This window comes from Bos mutus, chromosome 4 (assembly GCF_027580195.1).
Source record: "Bos mutus isolate GX-2022 chromosome 4, NWIPB_WYAK_1.1, whole genome shotgun sequence".
In the NCBI taxonomy this organism is placed as follows: domain Eukaryota; kingdom Metazoa; phylum Chordata; class Mammalia; order Artiodactyla; family Bovidae; genus Bos; species Bos mutus.
Window position 1 is genome coordinate 75,147,297 of NC_091620.1, and position 16,051 is coordinate 75,163,347.

The window sequence follows — 16,051 nt, forward strand, 5'->3', positions numbered from 1 at the left end:
CCCACAATGTCCACTGCATTTGATACCTTAACTCTGGGAGGCCCTGTTTGCCACTTGTGGCCTCCCCCGCATTCCTGCGGTCGGCCACCAAAGGAGGAACAAGACAGCTGTGGGAGGCAGTACCAGAGCTCTCTGCTCATCCTGTGAGCCTTGCCAACCACAAAGAAGGGAGCCGGGGAGCTGTGGGTGAGGCAGCCTGTGTTGTATGGCACTCTCTGCTCTTTGAAGTCTTGTGTTGAGGCCAAGTTACCTGCTCTTGTCCTCCTTTTACACCTGCCCTCTCTGATGGGAAAGTTGGAGTGGAAGTGAATGAATGAACAAGCGTTCTGACAGCCACATCATTGGTTTTAAGATAAGCTTAAGTCAAACAGTGTGAAGAATATTACCCAGTACTTATAAGATACCAAGCTATGTGCTGGGGCTTAGAGATGAACACCCTAGGATTTCTATCATCAGGGAGTACACAGCCTAACAGGGGTGACACATTTAAACATAGGCTGATAATAGTTTACCATGTGCACAATAAGATACGCATCTAGATTTAAAGAAGCAGTAGAGAGAAAGAAGTAATCTGCCTGGAAATGAAAGTCAGCCACAGAGGCTGACTGAGATGTTTCAAAAGAAGAATAAGAATTCTCAAAGTGGACAAGAGAGAGAAATTGAAGCTAGGGCAATACAACATACAAAGACATAGTATGAGACGGTATTCATTTTCTACTGCTTTCATAACCAATTACCATAAACTTGGTGGCTTAAACAACACAAATTTATTATATTCTGTAGGCGAGATGTCCAATATGGGTCTTGATGGGCTAAAATCAAGGTGTTGATAGGACTGCATTCTTTTCTGGAAGCTCTAGGGGAGTATCTGGTTCTCTTCCTGTTCCAGCTTCTAGAAGCAGCCCTTATTTCTTGTCTTGAGGACCACTTCCTCTGGCAGGTCAAATCCTTCTCACACTTTCAATCTTTCCTTCTTCTTCCATCTCATGTACCTAACTCAGCCAAGAAACATTCTCTGCTCTGAAGGACTCATGTGATTAGACCGGACTCAGTCAGATAATCCACAATAATGTCCTCATCTTAAAGTCTGTATCTGCCAAGTCCCGTTTACCATAAAAAGTAACATATGTACACATAATAGGGATTATGATGTGGACATCTTGGGATTGGGGGAGGGGCATCATTCTGCCAACCACAGGACGTGTTCTAGAAATGAAATGGTCACAGTAGGTTTAGAAGGAGAAGAGCCAAGTTTGGAGAGGGTGGCAATCTCCAGATAACCAAGGCCCTTGTATAACAAGTAGAGTAATTTAGACTTCACCCTGAAAGCGATAGGATCCTCTGAAGGGTTTTAAGCAAGGTGAAAATTGTATTTTAAGGCACAGGCATTCTTCCCCAACTGGCTATGCCTCAATAGGATTGACCTCTCCCTGGGGAAAGGTACGAAAATTGTGTTTTTTAGATAGAGTACTCTGCTGGCAGCTAGAAGGAGATTCAAGGGGACATAACTTGAAGTCAGGAAAGTGCTTAGTTATCTACTGCCACATTCTCAAAAAGAAGTGATGAAGACTGGTGTATAGCACTAAATAGATTCTGTCTATTCTATGAAATTATCTGAAATATCTAGTTTAACAGAATCTATGAATGAAATGCCCCATAATATCAAATTTCTCTCTTAAAAAATGGTCACAGTATATGAATGTTGATATTATATCATTTAAGTAAGTCATGTATTCTAAATGTTAGAGGAAAATGTTTATTGTTCTCTAACTCTTAATTCCCATAGTCCTGAATGGCTCTTGCCCAAACAAAGTCCTAGTTTGTCCAATAACAGTAGCCTGCAGGCTCCTCTGTTTGAGAGTCATTGGCATACAGGCAGGTTCAGACTATACAGTTAGTTTAGACTAGGTACAGTGGATAACTTTTAAAAGAAAAAAGGTCATGTCAAAAGCACGGGCAACACCAACTTTCAAAAAGTTGGTGAGAAAAAAACAGAAGAATTAGGAAAGAACCATGAGACCATATGCCACAGGAACCAGAGGAGAGAGTTCAAGAACAATGAACTGTCAGAAGTCAATAGTAATAAATGTCATAAGATTATCATGTATAATAAGGACAGAGGGATGTTTGAATTTAATAATTAAGGTCACTAAGGCTCCACTTCTAACCAAGATGGACTAACAGAAACTAGATTTACCCTCTTTACCTTAAACAACTAAAAAATGGACCAAATCAGGTGAAACAATGGTTTCCAGACTTTGGACAATAGCATAGGGCAGTGATCCCTTGGAATAGGTAAATAAATGAGTTGAGAACTATCAGTTCAGTTCAGTTCAGTTGCTCAGTCGTGTCCAACTCTTCGCGACCCCATGAATCACAGCATGCCAGGCCTCCCTGTCCATCACCAACTCCCAGAGTTCACTCAGACTCACGTCCATCTACGAGTCTGTGATGAGATCCAGCCATCTCATCCTCTGTCGTCCCCTTCTCCTCCTGCCCCCAATCCCTCCCAGCATCAGAGTCTTTTCCAATGAGTCAACTCTTCCCATGAGGTGGCCAGAGTACTGGAGTTTCAGCTTCAACATCATTCCCTCCAAAGAAATCCCAGGGCTGATCTCCTTCAGAATGGACTGGTTGGATCTCCTTGTAGTCCAAGGGACTCTCAAGAGTCTTCTCCAACACCACAGTTCAAAAGCATCAATTCTTCGGTGCTCAGCCTTCTTCACAGTCCAACTCTCACATCCATACATGACCACAGGAAAAACCATAGCCTTGACTAGACGAACCTTCGTTGGCAAAGTAATGTCTCTGCTTTTGAATATGCTATCTAGGTTGGTCATAACTTTCCTTCCAAGGAGTAAGCGTCTTTTAATTTCATGGCTGCAATCACCATCTGCGGTGATTTTGGAGCCCCAAAAATAAAGTCTGACACTATTTCCACTGTTTCCCCATCTATTTCCCATGAAGTGATGGGACCGGATGCCATGATCTTCGTTTTCTGAATGTTGAGCTTTAAGCCAACTTTTTCACTCTCCACTTTCACTTTCATCAAGAGGCTTTTTCGTTCCTCTTCACTTTCTGCCATAAGGGTGGTGTCATCTGCATATCTGAGGTTATTGATATTTCTCTCGGCAATCTTGATTCCAGCTTGTGCTTCTTCCAGTCCAGGGTTTCTCATGATGTACTCTGCATATAAGTTAAATAAGCAGGGTGATAATATACAGCCTTGATGTACTCCTTTTCCTATTTGGAACCAGTCTGTTGTTCCATGTCCAGTTCTAACTGTTGCTTCCTGACCTGTATACAGATTTCTCAAAAGGCAGGTCAGGTGGTCTGGTATTCCCATCTCTTTCAGAATTTTCCACAGTTTATTGTGATCCACACAGTCAAAGGCTTTGGCATAGTCAATAAAGCAGAAATAGATGTTTTTCTGGAACTCTTTTGCTTTTTACATGATCCAGTGGATGTTGGCAATTTGATCTCTATAATTGCCCCCATTTTACTACTTACGAGAGTGTTTCTCCAAGTGATAATAGAGGGAGGGGATTCCAAACAGAGCCAGCTGGCCTTGCTGATTTGACAGATAGAGTTTGGGGTTCAGGGAGGCCACGTTGGCTAAGTTAGACAGGTGAGGTGAAGGGAGAGTTGCACAGGGAGAGAGAGAGAGAGAAAGAGCACTCCAGAAATCTGCTGAGGAATGCTGATCAGTGCATGCATGTGAGGACTGTGCTGAGGCTGGGAAAGAACCCCCAGAGAGACTGGCATAGAACAATACCTGGAACTCACACAGAGCCAAGAATAGTTCGTTAGATTAGAAGACCTCTTGACACAGGAGAAGTGTATTGATTCAGGAGTGGGGCCAAATTAGCCCAGAAAGAAAGATCATTCTAGACTTCCTCAATGAAGTTTCAAAGCAAGCCTTGAAAGGATCACACTATTTCCAAGTACCTTAACTGTGACTCATAAAGTCCCAAAATATTTAAAGGAATCCATTTAAATATTGGATAAGTGTAAAAATCACAATGTCTGTTGTCCAATCAAACAAATTAGTCCAAATTAGTCCAAATGTCCAAATTAGTAGGCATGCAGAGAAGCAGGAAAATGTGACCTATAATGAGAAAAACCAATAATGGAGTAGACACAGAAACAGAATGAGTAGACAAGGACAATAAAACAGCTACTGCACATGCTTTGAATGTAGGGGGAAGGGAGAGGAGAGCATGAACATAATGAGAGAGCAGCAGTTATAAAAGACGCAAAGCAAACTTCTAAAGATGAAAACACAACATTTGAGGTGAAAAGTTCACTGGATGGGACTAATAGCAGATTAGATACTAAAGAAAAGGAGATGAGTAAGATTTTAGATATAACAATAGAAACTATCCAAAATGAAACATAAAAGACTAGAAGACAAAAATGAACAGAACATCAGTGATCTGTGGACATCAAGTGGCCCAACATGCTTAATTAGAATCCCAGAAGGAGATGAAAAGGGGACAGAAAGAAAATATCTGAAGAAATAACACTTGAATTTTTTTCCAAATTTGATGAAAACTGTAAACCCACAGATTGAAAACACTGAACAAATCTCAAGCCAAAGAAAACCACACCAAGACATATCCTAAACAAATTATTGAAAACCAGTGATAATGAGAAAAATATCAAAATCAGCCAGAGAAATAAGGAAATCATCAGTCAGTTTACCAATCTGGTGATACAGTGGCAGCCTGATCACTATGGATTGGTGAGTGACTGGAAGGTAAGAGAGTGGAGATAAAGGGCAGAGCCAACTCTTCTGAGAAAAAACTGAAATCAAAGAGAAGGAGAGAAAGAAAGGGGTAACTAAATGGGAGCATAGCATTCAAGGTATGTTTTGTTTTTATAAGATACAGGAGCAAATTTATAGGTTGAGGATAACGTTAATGATAATAATAATAAAATAACTAACATTGATAAAGCCCTTCTAGATACTATGCTACTGCTGCTGTTAAGTCGCTTCAGTCGTGTCTGACTCTGTGCGACCTTATAGACGGCAGCCCACCAGGCTCCCTTGTCCCTGGGATTCTCCAGGCAAGAACACTGGAGTGGCTTGCCATTTCCTTCTCCAATGCATGAAAGTGAAAAGTGAAAGTGAAGTCGCTCAGTCGTCTCCGACTCATCGCAACCCCATAGACTGCAGTCTACCAGGCTCCTCTGTCCATGGGATTTTCCAGGCAAGATACTATACTCAATACCTTATGTATATTGATTCCTTTGGTCTTCACTACAGCTTTATGAGGGCTTCCCTTGTGGCTCAGCTGGTAAAGAATCCACCTGCAATGCAGGAGACCTGGGTTTGATCCCTGGGTTGGGAAGATCCCCTGGAAAAGAGAAAGGCTACCCACTCCAGTATTCTGGCCTGGAGAATTCCATGGACTATACAGTCCATGGGGTCACAAAGAATTGGACATGACTGAGCAACTTTCGGAGAAGGCAATGGCACCCCACTCCAGTACTCTTGCCTGGAAAATCCCATGGACGGAGGAGCCTGGTGGGCTGCAGTCCATGGGGTTGCTACAAGTCGGACACGACTGAGCGACTTCACTTTCACTTTTCACTTTCATGCATTGGAGGAGGAAATGGCAACCCACTCCAGAATTCTTGCCTGGAGAATCCCAGGGATGGAGGAGCCTGGTAGGCTGCCATCTATGGGGTCTCACAGAGTCGGACACGACTGAAGCGACTTAGCAGCAGCAGCAACAGCAGAGCAACTTTCACTTTCACAGCTTTATGAAATGGGGCTATTTTTGTTTCTCTTTCATAAATGAGGTACAGATGGATTAAATATTACTCCAAATTACAGGGTTAAAAAGTAGCAGAGCTGGAATTCAAACCAAAGTCCACTTGTAATGTACTTGACTCGTATGTGTTGACCCAGCAAAGAGGGGAAGCAGAGGTTATTATAAAGGCGAGAAAGTATAACTGATGCCTAGGAAGGTGTAGTAGATACATATTTGAGAGCACATGTGGATGGATGAGACATGACCAAGAGGAAAGGAAGACTTCATATTTGAGATCTGGGGAAAGAAATTAAGGCTGTGTGTAAGTGTAGGTAAATAGATTTGTTGATGACTTTAGGTGGCGAAAGTTTGCTTGGTGAATGTGTTAGGTTAGGTGTACAGAAAAGCTAAAACTTGATATGACAACCAAGGGGAGAAGTCAAACAAAATGAGTGATGAATTGTTGAGAGTTTGATTGCATTTGAGCTACATCTAATAGCTATGTTCTTTTTTTCTAGCAGTGAAAGGGAGAGGGTGAGAGAGAGATAAGGATGGTAAATATTTATCCTACCTCCCGAAACATGGCAGCTATTTCTCAGGATGAGACCACCAGTAGGTAATGTCAAAGAAGCAACAAGAATGGAGCAGGTTAATAACCATGGTCACCTTGGTTGCCCTACAGACACCCACACAGACACCTAATTGTTTCCTCATGCTGACCCCTTCTAGATAAGTCCATTTGGTAAAAGCTCTTACTGAGCTATTAGTTTCCTTGGAAAGTCCTAGAATTTCAATTTTTGAAATTTTTTCCATATTATTACATGTCATCTATGAATCATGAATTCTTGTTACTTTTAGCTCTATAGTAAATGTTTCCTTCCAATCTCAATTACCAACAAAGCGATTCAGAAACACAAGAATCTATTGTGAAACCATATTTATGAACTTCTGACATTATATCTAACCTTTTGTTGTATATACTCTTTGACAACTTAAGATTGGGCTTTATGCTCTATTTCTTAGAGCATGCATTTTTAAAACATGACAAACTTGGTTTCTGTACCAAGTTGTGTCATGCAGGGTGAAAATGCAACTGTCTTTTCCAGGTTTATGTTTACAGACAAATGATTTCATCTACTAGAACTGAATCTTTTTCTTTTTAAAATTGTATTTATATTTATTTATTCAATTTCTTTTTGGCTGTGCCGGGTCTTTATGCTGTGGGGGCTTTTCTCTAGTTGTGGCGTGCAGGCTTCTCATCGTGGAGGCTTCTCTTGTGGAGCACGGTCTCCAGGGCCTTGGGTTCAGTAGTTGCAGCTCCCAGGCTCTAGAGCACAGGTTCAGCAGTTGTGGTGCACGGACAAAGCTGCTCTACACTAAGTAGGATCTTCCTGGACCAGGGATAGAACCTTTGTCTCCTGCATTGGCAGGCGGATTCTTTACCACTGAGCCACGAGGGAAACCCGACTCTTTTTAAGAGAGATTTGTGTTTAGTAGAATAGACCATAGTAAGATAGTAGACCATAGTAAGATAGCTTATCAGTGCTTTTTCCGAACATCTATGATTTAACCTTTTCCAAGTTATGCAGAAACTACAAACACATATCACAAGTGTTGCCCTGTCAGCTTTCTTCCAGATTCTGGATACCAAAGGTAATCTGGCTGGTGGAGTGATGTAAATAGCAAATAGAAAAAGAAACCTGTCCACCTTCTTGCTTTTTCTGTGGTCATAAAACCTGCCAACAGGCATCCATGGCTGACCTGCCATCAGGCTTCAAACTACTGCTGTTTCAGATGAGACTCAAGTTAGGGAAAACTCAGCTGAGTTTTCAATAAGTCTGAGCTAGAATTTGGCTGTTTCTGCCACTACGATCTGATCACAGTATTCTCCAGTTTGAAATTCTGTTCTGAATTCCTATTGCTTATAGCAATTGTTTTCAAGCCTATTTTAACTTTTTGCTATTAAAAGTAGTATGTATCCATTTGGAGAAAATTATGAAATATAGATAAACAAAAATAAAAATATAAAAACTATACATTCTTATTACCCAAAGAACATCATTTTTAAAAAATCTTAGTTCTTAACCTAGATCTATACCTTACTGATGGTCTCTATCTGATGAACTGTCACCATAATCTCTTCTAATTCTTTAAATGTGATTTGTTTCATTTTTTGAACATATTATAATAGCTGCTTTGAAGTCTTTAAGTCCAACATTTACACACCCCAAAGCAGTTTCTGACTTTTTTTCTTTGCATATCTCAGGATTTTTTGTTGAAAAACTGGACATTTTGGATAACACTGGGGCAAGTCCAGATTCTGATCCTCTCCAGGCTTCTTCTTGTTGCCGTTTAGTCTTTGTTATTGTGCAGCCTCTGATGTCTCCGTGTAGATAGTCTTTCCTTGTTTTTGTCGTTAAGCTTGGCTTCTTGGGTGGGGGGCGCTCCATAGCTTGGTCAACCACTGGTTGGTCAGAGATTGTATTTAAGTCTCCTGAGCCAGTAAACATTTCAAGGTTTCATTCTTTTCCATTCAATCTGTATGTGGCTTGAGGACTGCTTTCAAAGTTCAGGGAGTTTACATATCTGCCCCGCCTTTAGCTCAGGGACCTTGGAAGTATCCTCTCTGGTTCTTCCTCACAGGTCACAGCCTTAAGCTTTTCCGCAGCCTTCTGGACCACCGGTATCAAGTGTGATATTAGCAGGGCCCTCTTTGACTCTTTCTGGCCCCAATTTCTTTGTTAAAACTTCTGCTGGTCTGCCTCCACTGGTATCACTAAGCTATTAGCCTCCTTTTACTGTTAATTCTTGTGATAACTATTCTTTTTGACAATTCTTTGGGGCATGGATTGTCTACACTGTTTCAAATCGAGTGAGCATCCTCAGGCAGGAGGTGATCAGCATCTGCTAAGGGGTCTGATCTTCTTAGGCTGCCAAGCCTACCGAGACTCTCCCTGTACAGCAGGAGATCGGGGAGTGGGGATGGGCACTACTTGACAGCTTCAGTCACCTACCCAGTAAAGCTCTTTTACATACAGAGCTTGGGATGAAGGGAGGTAAAGCGCAGCAGCTTTCTGGGGCTGCCCCACCCCCTGGAATACATCTTCAGCAATAGAAAGGTGGGGCAATGGGATTTTCATTGACTGTCAACCCTGCCCAGAATGCTTCTTATACAAGAGGGAGCTAAGAGTGATGGATGCAGCTCATGGGGTAAATGCCATAGTCTTCTTACTCTTCTGAGTTTCAGTAGATTTTATTAAATAAATACCTCTAAATTTCTTTCATGCCCTTAGGTCAATTTCCAGAGACCATAAATGGGTGTCTTAGATAATTTTGACCAGCTTGATCAATGTTTCTTTGAGAGAGGGGCTTCGTCAACCACTTCACACCACCAGTTTAGAATTTCCACCCCATGGAAGGGGTCTCTAATTTATAATTTTACTTATTTGCTTTAACTTACAACATAAAGAAAATAATTACAATAATCAGATACACTTTTTTAATGAACAATAAAACTACTGAGTGTAGTTCTAAGCATTCAATAATTTCTTTTGTGCCTATCGCCTCAAACCAGGAGCTACTGTAGCGCAGGCCCTATGTCAGTTCACTTGTTTCCATGGTGCAGGGCAATGGATGGGAGGTAATGGTCTTTACAGCCTTAAAACAAAATGCTGTATGTGTTTTTAAACACATGATTCTATGATTACCTTTCCTAATGGCTTAACTTCAGAGGAGCCTGGTAGGCGGCAGTCCATGGGGTCGCTCAGAGTTGGACACGACTGAGCGACTTCACTTTCCCTTTTCCCTTTCATGCATTGGAGAAGGAAATGGCAACCCACTCCAGTGTTCTTGCCTGGAGAATCCCAGGGACAGGGGAGCCTGGTGGGCTGCCATCTATGGGGTTGCACAGAGTCGGACACGACTGAAGCGACTTAGCAGCAGCAGCAATGGCTTAACTTCAGTGACTATCTCACTAGGCTAGTTTGTTGCTAGTTACAAGGCTGGCTCCCAAGTGGGCTTCCTAGTACACACATACTCATATAAGCCCACACTCACACACTTAACCTTTTCCTAACATTTTCCCAGTTACTTGTCTCCTTTAAGAGTGCCCATATGTGAGTTTTTTTCACCAATTAGACTTTAAAGGCACAATGCCTATGGCCTGCACCCTTTTTTGAAGCCAATGAAAATGTTTGTGATTCAAAATAAGTTATATATTGGCTCAGAAACACAGAAAGAAAACTGCAGAACCAAAATAAATGTGTTTAATTAAATGTTTATAAAATCAAATATTAGGTCAACCTATCAAAAACAACACTTAAAAAGTTACATATGAATTATATTTAAGGCGGCATATAAATACATTTGGGGACATTTGTAGTGGCTCAGCAGTAAAGAATCTGCCTGTCAGTTCGAGAGACACGAGTTCAATCCCTGGGTCAGGAAGATCCCTTGGTGAAGGAAATGGCAACCCACTCCAGTATTCCTGCCTGGGAAATTCCATGAACAGAGGAGCCTGGTGGGCTACAGTCCACAGGGTCACAAAAGAGTCGGACATGACTTAGTGACTCAACAACGACTGGTGTTAACTACTTCTGTAACTTTAAACACATTACTTAAGCTTTCTAAACTTCAGTTTGAAAGGAAAAAACACCCTATTCACAAAACATTTTCAAGAATGAAACAGCTGATGTACAACAGCTGCTCATAATAGACGCTCAATAATTACTAGTTCTTTCAACTTACAAATAGCCACCCTAGTAATGTATACTCTGTACCTCGTTTGCTAAAGCTAGATACATGAGATTTTTTTAGAGCTGGAAGAATTTAAATCAATTCCTTCCCTCAGTTTACAGATGGAGAAATCACAGTATTCATCTTGAGAGGGAACTCAGCCCAATAGAACTAGAACCATCTTCTCTGAACACCTGCCACCTTTCTAATGTGCCTCGTTGTTGCGTGTTTCCTAATGTTTAGTTGAAAGATTTTATGATATATCCATTTTATCTTTGCTTAAAGCATAAAGAGGATTATGGCTAATAGTGGTCTTGTGTTCCTTGTGTTCTCTTTGCTAGTTACATGCTCTGGGGAAACTTCCTGGAACCAGGATGGCAGAGTTAAAAGCCAAGTACACCTTGCTGCATGATACCGTGATGAGGTATGCTATTTACCAACGTGGAGACATACTTACTCATGCTTCTACTTCTTACTTGAAATGGGACCCATCTTATTTTTCATTTTCCCCAAAGCAGACTCTGAGACCAAGATTTGAGTTCAAGCGGTTTAAGAACATTATCATGAGGGAGTGGGGAAGTGACACGGGGAAGAAAGTTATTCAGCTGGGGATGTGATAATCTTCAGGTTAACACTGCAGACAAACGGGGCTCAGTCTCACCGAGTGACCACAGAACACGCCTCAGAACTCTCCCACTGAAAGCACGAGAACACTGGTATATCTGTTCACTAATTTCCATCTCCCCTTGATCTAGGGTTGCTTCTAGGTGGGTGAGCCCCTGACACCTCTACCTTACCCTCTGAGAAGCCATAAGTTCCAATGGCCAGAGAAAGCTCTCGGGCAGAGACACACAGATGCTGTTGTTATATATGACAACTGTCCACCAATGCTACTGGTGGCCGCTAGAGTGGGCCTAGGTGACTCTGGTGAGGCACTGACATTCTCTGCTACAGGACACTCCTGAAAGATCCTCTCCTCCCCACCTTCACCATTCAGGAGGTGTAGGTTCTATAACAACTCCAGTCTATGTCTGCTAAGATTTCTGTCTTTACTTCTCACCTGTTCCTCCTATCTCCAGCCACTCACCTTAGCCCAGTTCTAATCAGCAGAGGTCAGAAGACTAGGCGACAATGGAATAATTCAACAAGGTTTTCTAAGCATGTGCGGTCAGCCATCGGGAATCAAGGGGGAAGGAGAGCGAAGAAAGAAGTGGAAATCTGTAGTGCTGCTACTCCCAAGTCCCCTCTTCCTTTTCCCCACCTCCTGCCTCATAGCTTTGCATGACATCTTCATTAAAACCCAAGGAGAGACAGTGATAGACACTCCGTCCTCCCCCTCTGCCTCGCTCATATCCACCCATTACTCCTACTGCTTTGCTTGCCCAGGTATTTGGCTACTTTGAGGATGAGAGCCTGGGGAAGGAGTGAAGGAGAGCAGAGCTGCATCCCTATAGACCCTCCCCTGGGCTCCACTTCATACACACTCAGCTGCATCCTGGCTCCTAACCACCCTCCAGCTTGTCTCCTTCTCTTCCCCAGCCCCAAACCAAATTCTCACCCTCACCCCTGTAACAGGGACTCCATTTCCCACAACTGATCCCAAATGCCAGCGTGTACACGCAGCTCTCAGGACTCAGGAACTTAGAGGATTTAGATGGAAAGTCTGGGGTGATCTTTTCAACATATTTCACACCACTTTACTGCGAGAAATCCCACACAGTTATCTGAGCCTCCTTGCAGATTGAAACACTTGTCACCCTCTGGATAGCTCTAACCTAGAGCCCCACAGAGCCCTGTGTGGTGCTGATGTGGCTGCCTCCTTGCCTGGCTCACAGCTCAGCTCCCTGGACTCCAGTGAGAGTCACGCAGGACCAAGGCCATGGCACTCTTTCTTCCTTCTTCCAGGCTGTGTCACAAAACCATTACTTCCCTTCTGCTACATTTTACCCCCTTCTGACCCCAACACAAAAGAGTTCCCTCTTTTGTGATTACAACGAACACTCACCACTCTCTCCCCACCACTGCCTGGTGGGTAGGAAAGACATGAAGATGCAGACTCCTCATTCTTGGTGCTGGGGCTGCAGCAGGGCAGATAAAGGCTGGAAATGCTGAACCGAAATTGAATGAGGTGTCCATAGAAATCATGTTACAGGAGCTGTTAAATTCTCTTCTGCTGATGCTCTATTTCAAGTTCACATGTGTAAATTACCATTTGTGTTCTGGCTGGAGCCGCAACCACTGTGTTTGCCTACTTTCTGAGGGCAAATGGGCTCAATGGCCCGAGACGATACCTTACAATTCCGTAGTTGAAGACTCATGTTAAGGATATCAGGTAACTTCATATATATACAGTATATACAAGGAAATGAATTGTAAGAAATAACTCTAGCATTCACGAATGGAAATTACATGTGTATCTTTATAGCTCTTGTTGCTATTTAGCACCTAACACTGTGCCTGAAACATCTGATAGCCCAATAAATGTTTTGCTGTTGAGTAAATGATGTAGTAAAGACAGAAAATGGGTGGGGCTGGTAACTTCAGTGGAGACAGGCTTGATTAAGTTGTTGGGCATCTCTGCAAATGAACAGAACCCTGAAGAGTTCTCCTAGTGAGAAAAGTTGGTGGGGAGCATGCACACAGTGCTGCCTTTAAAACAGGAACTGGCAGGGTCTTGCTTCTGAACTGGAGAGACAGCAAATGCAAGGAGGGAGGATTTCTGAGAAAGAAGAGTCAGATCTGCTGATAAAGCTGGATCTGACACTAGCTTGCACCATAGGTCAGTGATTCCTTGAAGACACTGGAGAGTCCAATAAGTCCAGTTTCTATGCTCATTCAATTCTGCCTCAAGCCCCATGCTTAACCCTTTCCCAAGATAAGGCCAAAGCCACAGAATATACTTGGAATTGTAGGAACTGCTCTTTTCTGTGACATTCACATCTGTAGCCAGGCATTGAAGTTATGATCAAAAATATGTAAATTAAGTACATAATTTTATAGAAGAATTTTTCTTCCTAGTTTCCTGGTAAAGTGTCATTAGAAAATTTAACTGTTTTTTCTTATTACTAAGGAAGAAAAGATTTTCCTTTAATCAGGTCATGAGACTCCACGAATTCAAGAAAGCCAGGGTTGCTAGGGCATTTGGAGGGAGAACCCACTCTTCTTGGTATTATTATTCTCACCCGCTGGAAGGTCATGATCAAATATCTGCTGGAAGGTCAAGTGCAAATATCACATTCCCATCCAACTAATCCTTTCTCTGTCATCTCCCACCATCTTGATCTAGACACGGGTGGCAGCACTTGTCAGCTGGTACTCCAGCTTCCTACTCATGTCTGCTCCCCTCGGCTAGGTGTGAGTTCCATTTGCCTTTAAGATCTAGTGCAATACTTGGCACAGAAATGCCACTGAATTGACCTGAACCCAGCATGGACATACTCCCTCCACACCTCACCAGACCCCCCACAGGAGCTACCAAGGGCATTGAAGGTATACACTGCTCATTATGCAAATCTGTTTTTCTGGGATCCAGCACACAAGAATCAGAGGTCCAGCTGCTACAGGATGCCAAACGTTTCACTGAGCAAATACAAGAGCAGCAGTTTCACCTGCAGCAAGCTGATAACTTTCCACAGGCGTTCACCACCGAAGTTTCCAAAATGAGAGAACAACTTCTCAAGTATCAAAATGAATACAATGCAGTGAAGGAAAGAGAGTTCCACAATCAGTACAGACTGAATAGGTAAGTACGCGATTCTCTCAAGTTTGCTGAAGACAGATGCAAGCAAAGCTGCTTCCACATAAACTAGGAGAAAAAACGTGGACTAACTGAAGAAGGAATTTTAGGTACAGGGATTATGAGGTAGCAATGATAAGAGAACTACAAGCCTAGTTCTTTCCTTGAGTCCCTAGAACAGGTGGTCCCTGAACAAGTCCCTGAAAAATAAGCTCGGGTTTCAGGAAGATGCTCTTAGGAAGAGGAGATCCCTGTAGTGGTTTCCGTGTGTCAGGAAAACTATAAGCATCGGGAGCTGCGACCAAAGAACACACTCCATAGGGCAAGGACTTGGCATACACTCTTGGCCTCTTCAGCCCGGGTGGTGGCCCCTTTCCATTTGTGGTACCGGATCCCGTGTCTGCATGGCGAGTGCCCCATGAGGACTTTTCGAACAAGCCTATGTGAGCTGAGGGTCATACCTGGTTCCCTTGATTCTTCTAATACAGGGACGGGGACCACATAGTCAACCCTCTTCTCCTATTACTAGACTATTCCTTAAGGTCAAGGGAAAAAGTGATATCCTTTTGGAAGACACATTCACTTATCCAAATCTGAGGGATGTCATTCAGTGAACTAAAGCAGAAATGTATTGCTGGAAGGGATAAATGCTATTCGTAAAATCTCCTCTAACATTCCTCCTGTGAGTAGCCAGTCAGTGAAAGAGTTTGTTCAGCAAATCACGCTAGTTAGATAGAATTTCACAACAACTGTAGTCCAGGTTTTGTGATATGTGCTGTGCCTGGAGAGAAAGCCAAACCATCTCGCCTAGAATGTGTTACCGTTTAAAGTGGCAGAACTTTCTCTGGCTATTTTTAAGAGTAGGTAGATTCCCTGCAGAGTGATGGAACTCAGTCCTGCTAAGAAATAAAGGAATGATTTGAGTGACCTTTGGAGGACTTTGCTTGCCCTGGTTTTGAATCCTCTCTTTGGGGCCTATTATTTCAACTGGGGGATGAAGATTAGCTTAATCAGGAGAATTATATTCAGGGGGGAGGGTAATCTGAGTTCTTCTTTGTCTTTCAATCTAAACTTGTTTCAGGCTCACCAGTGACATCTATAAAAAGAAAGCTTAGCTATTTCTGTGCTCTGTAAGCACTCTTTCAGTTGAGAAAATAATGAAATTAAAACAATTGGTAGTTGTTCATTAGTATTGAAAATATGAATGCTTGACATTTCCATGAAAGGGTAAGAGGAACATAAGTCAGTTGATATTTAAATTGTTTAAAATTTCCAAGTATTCCTGCCAAGAGGAAAGGAAAAAAATGACCAGAACTCTTGCCTTTTAGGTATAGACAGGCAAATTGTTCATTGAGTCGCTTGGGATGGGGGTGGGGGTGAGGACTGTACATAGTGATCTACAGTAAACAAGAACATTTAAAGTGAACATCTGCGGAAATGTTTTGTGTGTATTATTTTTGGATTTGTTAACATGTAATACTTTAGCTTAAAGAGACTTCCCTGCATCCTCAACTATTAGCAGCTCAAGAATTAACAAACTTATTTCCATAAAAATAATGGCGATATCAAAATAAATACTAGGAAAGACTTACAGGCTGTGTATTTCACTGGCTTAACATACTTAGTATTACATGGTACGGAAACAAATTCATTCAACACTTCCTCCCTGGGAAGAAAGTAGATATTTCCATCCCCACATAAAAATAAAGAAACCAAGCCAGTGAGAGAGGAAAAAAAAAAAAAAACAACTATTCATCCAAATATACAGATGATATTTTTCAGATCAGCACAACAAAACCTCATTTTACTCTGGGCCTGAATA

At 42.2% G+C, this 16,051-nt stretch overlaps 1 protein-coding gene across 1 annotated transcript in view; it reads left to right on the plus strand.

Annotated features, from left to right (window-relative positions):
* The window catches only part of CCDC146 (coiled-coil domain containing 146), a 139,275-nt gene that overhangs the window by 81,940 nt on the left and 41,284 nt on the right, over positions 1-16,051 (plus strand). Inside the window, exons 3-4 of the mRNA XM_005895256.2 lie at positions 10,835-10,917; positions 14,026-14,235. Of these exons, the coding sequence (XP_005895318.1) occupies positions 10,835-10,917; positions 14,026-14,235 (293 nt within the window). The remainder of the gene's footprint in view (positions 1-10,834; positions 10,918-14,025; positions 14,236-16,051) is intronic.